The 6,395-nt window shown below is 37.8% G+C and overlaps 1 protein-coding gene across 1 annotated transcript; it reads right to left on the bottom strand.

Annotated features, from left to right (window-relative positions):
• Positions 1-849: 849 nt before the first annotated feature.
• On the bottom strand, positions 850-5,648 carry LOC132194708 (uncharacterized). Its single transcript, XM_059616161.1, has 13 exons — positions 5,349-5,648; positions 5,024-5,078; positions 4,619-4,961; positions 4,151-4,513; positions 3,855-4,001; positions 2,852-3,114; positions 2,745-2,795; positions 2,565-2,690; positions 2,145-2,516; positions 1,925-2,086; positions 1,681-1,785; positions 1,545-1,617; positions 850-1,486 (listed from the first exon to the last, which is right to left on the bottom strand). Exons 5-13 carry the CDS (start codon positions 3,882-3,884, stop codon positions 1,265-1,267), a joined length of 1,404 nt encoding a protein of 467 aa, XP_059472144.1. The 5' UTR covers positions 3,885-4,001; positions 4,151-4,513; positions 4,619-4,961; positions 5,024-5,078; positions 5,349-5,648; the 3' UTR covers positions 850-1,264.
• Between the last annotated feature and the right edge of the window lie 747 nt (positions 5,649-6,395).

Below are 6,395 nucleotides of genomic sequence, written 5' to 3'. Positions count from 1 at the left end.
ACTGCTTTATTAAGGAATAAAATTTTAGATAGAGGAAATCTTTGGTCATTTTATTGCATCTTAATTAGTTCTTGGACAGTTCATGTACTTCATGTAAATACAATTCTTTAAAAATGAGATTAAATTAAATTTGAAGTGATTAAAGACTAGCAAAATTTAAATTTTGAATGTGAAATGTGAATGAACAAAAGCGTCTGAAAATGACCTGAGGTTGGCACTTTCACAACCCTGACGAGCACTGCCTCTCTGAGGAAGGCTCTGCGCGTCCGCCACACGCCAAGAAGAAGAATTCAAAGAAGAATAAGGACCACCGGAATGGCTGCAGAGTTGCCGCAGGGGCCTCTCAATTAATTGCTCGAAAATAATTTTGAATTCTTAAGCCAATCAGTCAGTGAGCAGAGGTTCGGTATCGCCGCCCAGTCACAGGACTCACCCGTACTCGGTACAAATTTTTATTTTTCATCAATAGAAGAAAAGTTATGCTCTTAATTGAATTTGCAGATACCAGAAAAGCATCCGAACGGTGCAATGAATGGAGCTTCGATGAACACAATCAGCCGCCTGGCCAGCACTACTGGCCTCACAGTCACGCCTACGCAAAGTAGAGGTGAGTCGATGATGTTAAGAAATAGTTGAGTATGCAACCTGCATGACTTATTAGCAGTGCAGGTTGCCTTAAAAGTTAAGTAGCAGAACTGTTTTGCACCTTAACATAATATTAAGTACTTTAATCAAGTAATCCATTTATATCTCAATTGTAACAATATTTTTATTCAAGTATAAGCTTGTCAAAAAGTTGTCTTTTTATTTCATACAAAATGTATTTGTAAAAATAACAACACTGTGTGCGACTCTGATAAAATTTTGAAATGAAAATAATTTAGATATTCTTTTTCAGGGTTGTGCAAAATATATCATTTGTGCCTCAATATTTAAATTCCAAAATTCAGTCTTTTATAGGAAATCAAATTCAAAATATTGCTTTTCAAATTGAGCAATTGATAATGAGTGAATAAAACAAGGAAATCCCTAGATACAGGGTAAGCGAAACATGGAACAAACGCGATTCATACGAAGCTAATTTGGCCAGGGATCCTTTAAGTAATTAGTTAGAATAGTTAGTTAAGCACAAAGTACGGCCAAGTTAAATGTGGGACATGTAGGATGGCAATCTCAGCAGCCTTGACGGCAGGAGGCTGGACGCTGGTCTGCACAATTGAAATGGGCTTATTCTTATCGGATCCCAGAGCAACACAACAGATTTCTAATCGCTCGTAACGACAGCTTCATAGTGAAGCAGGTAGGCGTTTGTCTTCGTAGCTACGTCTTGCAGCTCCCTCTCGAAGAAGTTTGGCATAGTACGTACCCTATGATCGTCACAGTTGATCCATTTTTCTTCAAAATTACTGAAGACGAACGAGAGGTAATGCCCGGATGTTGAGAGCAGCCCTTCATGCAGAACTAGTCCCTTCAGTCTGTACAATTGCTAAAAAAAGTTTCAATGTAAATTGAAATTTATCCAAATATTAAAATGCATTTAATACCTTGCTGTTGGTGTTCTGCGTCTTTGAGGATATGCCATCGTGTGTGGACTGGTCAGAGTCGGGATCTTTCATTCTACAAATTAAAAGTTTAAAAAAAATTCATAAGTTTGAAAATAATATTTTTCATTGCCCGTGCCTCGTTTCACGTCGATTCAAAACGATTTCAGGAGAGATTTCGATAGGCTTCTTGTCTCTCAATGTATTGCCAAACTGGGTTCTACCGATCTGAACCATCAGGCTTCTATAATAACATCAAATTAAGAAAATCAGATAAAAAACTACTTAAAAAGCTTGCAAGTTTTTTTTAATAGAAAAAGTTTATAGTGATGCTAAGTAAGCCTGGTTTTCACTGCAATAAAATAATGTATTAAAATATTTACATCGGCAGCATCAAAAACTCGGTATGCACGGTTCTCTCCTCACTACAACACAACCTGTCTTCACTCAGGCTAAGGTCGATCAATTCTTGGACTGTCTTGTTACACTGCGGTGTGATGAAGTGGAACAGGGAGGGTTGCGGTTTTCCGAATTGTTTTTTACATCTACACACAAAATTAAAGAATTTTTATATTAAAAATGCAATAGTTTCAGCTTCATTACTTATGACACAGGGAAGTTGTCGACATCAGGAAAGGACTTGCTGCATCCTCAAAACAACCAGTTTGGTTGAGTTGTCTGGTCAAGTTGGGCAAAAGGAAAGTCAAATATTCAATAGGGTCTTGCTGGCCCGCACCCATACCAAATTCCAGAGTTAGCTTGGCTAGATCCTTTATGCCCTTGTCAAGTTCAAATTGCTTTATTTTTTCTTTGCCCGCCACTTGTTTCGCAATCTTACAGAGGGATTGGATTTCTTCAGAAATATGTGCTCCTTTGGGAAACACCATTTGAGCAAAAAGACTCTGAAAGAGGTTTGAGGAGTTCAGCAGCTGAATCGATGAGATGACATAACAAATCACATTTGGATTCGTAAAGCTGTAAAAGTTAAATTAGATAAAATTAAATTTTTTAATAACTTTATACCCAGGGTGCTTTGTGATATCATTTGACTCAAGCACTTTTGAGCCAGCTTCAGGATCCATAACGAAATTTACATTCCCCTTGGGCATGATGTCAAGTTTGCTCAATTTTTGTATTTTTGGTGGGTGGCTGCCAATTTAAAGTTAAATTTGGTATATTTAGAGAGAAAATCAAAACGCTTACTTCTCTGTGAGACTGAGAGGCCTGGCTCTGTGATCACGTTTAGTCGTTTGTCTTTAAAAAAATGTGTCAGAAAAAAGATTGAAAGCAATTGCTAAATAAAAACTCACCCCTTAAAAGAAATTTGCCCAGCTTTGGCCATGATTCTCTTCATTGTGTCACGCATTAGCTCTGAGAGCCTCTTCAGATCTGCGCTGGCGCTCCTGGGCACGCTAATTTTGGGTGGTTTGGTGGAACTCAGAATGTCTGGAACTGGAGGTAGCGTAGTTTTCTTGGAGCCCTCTTTTTGGACATCTCCATGTCCTTGGACTAGAACCTTCAATGAAGGGATCTCTCCACTGGCAATGATCAGATAGTTGACATCGTATATTGACTGCAAACATATGAAAAGAATTTTCCGTAACAGTATATTTACAACTTGAAAAAAATTATATTTACGAGGGGCCCCTTAAGTGTCAATTCGCAGGTGCCAAAAAAAAGAGTGGCAGTAAACATGATTCTACACTGCAAACAACCGATTAGATCAGGAATAGGAAAATCATAAGCTTCAAATTTCAAGCTGCACTGACGGACAACAATGCGATTTTTTGAAACACGAAAGGATTGGATTTGACTGCAGATTACAACAATCGGCAACAATCAAACAATGCCCAGAAGCCGCTCCAAAATTGGCAAATTTGCTGCTCTTTACATATAAGTCCATTAAATCAGAGTACTTGAAGAGCCACAAATTTAATAAACTGGCAAAAAACGAATTAATAAAAAATAAAATATTTTCAGGCTCCAAGGAGAAATTTTTCCATCACACAACTCGCAAATGAAAGCCCACCTTTCTCATAACTCAAAAGTTACGCATAAATATTATTATTATTATTGGGGGAGATTAAATAAAGACTTAGCTCTCTTGGCATAAAAGTTACACCGGGATAAATCCAACGGGATAAAAAATTTCATCCGACTGTTCCAGGATGAATAATTTTGATCCCGCCTATAATTTTTTCTATCAGTTCAATCGGAATAACGTTTTCTGAACCCGCGTCAACGGGATATACATTTAACCATCGCTATAATCAAATTAGCAAAAGATTAGTAATTTAGATTTGAAAAAATAACCTTGGCTGGTCTTGAGCAGGGTGAATCCATGATGTCCGGCTTGCTGATGATGATGGGGTTTGCTTTCCTGATAGGGGGCTGTCTTCAAAACGTTCCCTTTGATTTTTGCAGTCTTGCCAAGACCTCAGTCTTCTGCAGCTCCACCGACTGAAACCAAAATTTTAATCGATTTATTAAGAGAAACAGTGGCAAATGAGATTTTTCCCAAATATCAGAGGGTAAAATACATGTTATCACTCGAGACTTGTGGCAAAACAGAATTAATAAATGTTTTTTAATTAGAAAAGAGTTTATACCTGTGTGAAGTGTCAATATTCCTCTTTGGCCTCCTCCAACAAGGATTCCATGGGTGAGAGCCGACGCCAGTTCAGGTAAACCAGGGTGCCAAGCCAGGCAACCCAGCATCCAACAGTTGGGGTTGAGGGTTTTCGCTCCCGCCCTTTTAACAACGACTCTGTGGCTACTCGTACGGCGGGCGCTGTGTAGGGAACACAATCCGAGAAAGGACACTGACAGGTTGTTCTGGCTTAGCAAAGTAAAGAAGAGTTGGTGAGAGACTAGCCAGCCTCCGAGGTCAAGAAGCACCAAGGCCGAGCGGTTCACCCCTTTAGAGCCCACCAAAGCCATTTCCGAGCTGGATGGAATCTGCTGGATAAAATCTGTAAATGTGAAATTTCTAGTTTAAGAATAAAGAGAAAGACACGAGGCTCTATGCATTTGTAAAAACCCATAGAGCCGCGCGTTACGTCGGTCAATTTGGCAACCGAAGACGCTGCGAGTGTCTTTGCTTGGACGAGCAAGGTTTCGCTTGTAATTCCCTCCGAGGAGTGAAGACGTCCATCAAGTGAGTCTGGAGTTGTTTCACCGGCAAAGTGTCGATTGAAGTCTCAACTCGATCCGAGGCTGAAAGAGAGAGAAGAAAGGTGACAACAAAGAAATAATAAGTTCCATTTTAACAGCGACTTATCTGACGAGAATAGTAAATAGCGCTAAAAGCAGGTTTGCGATCCAGCAACATATGGAAGTCGTGTCCAACGCTTGCGGCATCCTGTCCTGCACCACCCTTTTTGTACACCCCATCGAGATTCCTCCAAGGGCCGGTGTGCACTGTTGAAAGCCAAGTACATAATTTAAAAACGTCTTTCAAGAATTTTATATATATTGCTCACCATCAAATTCCGATGAATGTCACATATATTTTCTTTAGCGACTCCTTTTAGCACTCTGTAAACATTAGAATTCACATTGGACAATTTTAATTATTAAATTATTTGCAAGGGTTAATTTGAGTTTACGCAGTTAATGTTAAAAATTTAGATAAATTTCATGAACAGAATTATAATAATAACCTGGTCAGGTCAGAAAATATTTTTGTAACATTGCCATAGAATTTTTATTGATACATAAATTAAAAATATTGTTTACAATTTATTTGTTAAAATATGCATGAGTTCACAGTCAATTTAATTAACTTTGGAATTAATTTAGCCTCACCTCAAAAGATAAGTTTTCCAATCCTCTCTTTTCTTTTTCTGGCACCGTTTCTTGCTAAAACTTTTGGACATAAATAAAAACGTCAAATTGTGACACAAAACTTCCCAAACAGGCAACAGAGGCACAAAACACGGCAATCGGCACCTCATCTTTTCTTTCTTTTCACTTGTTGACGGCGTCCGGCCGTCCGCATAAGCACGTAATCTTAACAACCATACTCAATACAAAGTTTATGATTGAAAAACACAAATCTCCTCATTAATCTAGTATGCGAACAACACAAATCACACAAATTATGCATCAGCTGCGAAAACTTTGCCTGATTGAGAAATATTTTATTTCAAACATGTGTCGTGGGACATCTAGCGGTGAACTAATAAATTAAACGTCTTGAATTCCAAAAGTTCAAGGCGCGAATAAATTAAGACGTTTAATTTATTAGTTCACCGCTAGATGTCCCACGACACATGTTTGAAATAAAATATTTCTCAATCAGGCAAAGTTTTCGCAGCTGATGCATAATTTGTGTGATTTGTGTTGTTCGCATACTAGATTAATGAGGAGATTTGTGTTTTTCAATCATAAACTTTGTATTGAGTATGGTTGTTAAGATTACGTGCTTATGCGGACGGCCGGACGCCGTCAACAAGTGAAAAGAAAGAAAAGATGAGGTGCCGATTGCCGTGTTTTGTGCCTCTGTTGCCTGTTTGGGAAGTTTTGTGTCACAATTTGACGTTTTTATTTATGTCCAAAAGTTTTAGCAAGAAACGGTGCCAGAAAAAGAAAAGAGAGGATTGGAAAACTTATCTTTTGAGGTGAGGCTAAATTAATTCCAAAGTTAATTAAATTGACTGTGAACTCATGCATATTTTAACAAATAAATTGTAAACAATATTTTTAATTTATGTATCAATAAAAATTCTATGGCAATGTTACAAAAATATTTTCTGACCTGACCAGGTTATTATTATAATTCTGTTCATGAAATTTATCTAAATTTTTAACATTAACTGCGTAAACTCAAATTAACCCTTGCAAATAATTTAA

The sequence above is a fragment of the Neocloeon triangulifer genome, unplaced genomic scaffold (genome assembly GCF_031216515.1).
Source record: "Neocloeon triangulifer isolate White Clay Creek 2 clone unplaced genomic scaffold, ASM3121651v1 ptg000008l, whole genome shotgun sequence".
Lineage (NCBI taxonomy): Eukaryota > Metazoa > Arthropoda > Insecta > Ephemeroptera > Baetidae > Neocloeon > Neocloeon triangulifer.
The sequence above is the reverse complement of the archived record's forward strand: the minus strand, read 5'-3'. Positions and strand labels throughout refer to the sequence as shown.

Coding starts and splice junctions, on each gene's coding strand:
- LOC132194708 (XM_059616161.1), bottom strand. CDS start 3,884: ATGGATTCACCCTGCTCAAGACCAGCCAAG. Junction 2,087..2,144: donor ACAACTTCCCTGTGTCATAA/GTAATGAAGCTG, acceptor TTTTGTGTGTAG/ATGTAAAAAACAATTCGGAA. Junction 1,618..1,680: donor TTGAATCGACGTGAAACGAG/GCACGGGCAATG, acceptor TTTAATTTGTAG/AATGAAAGATCCCGACTCTG.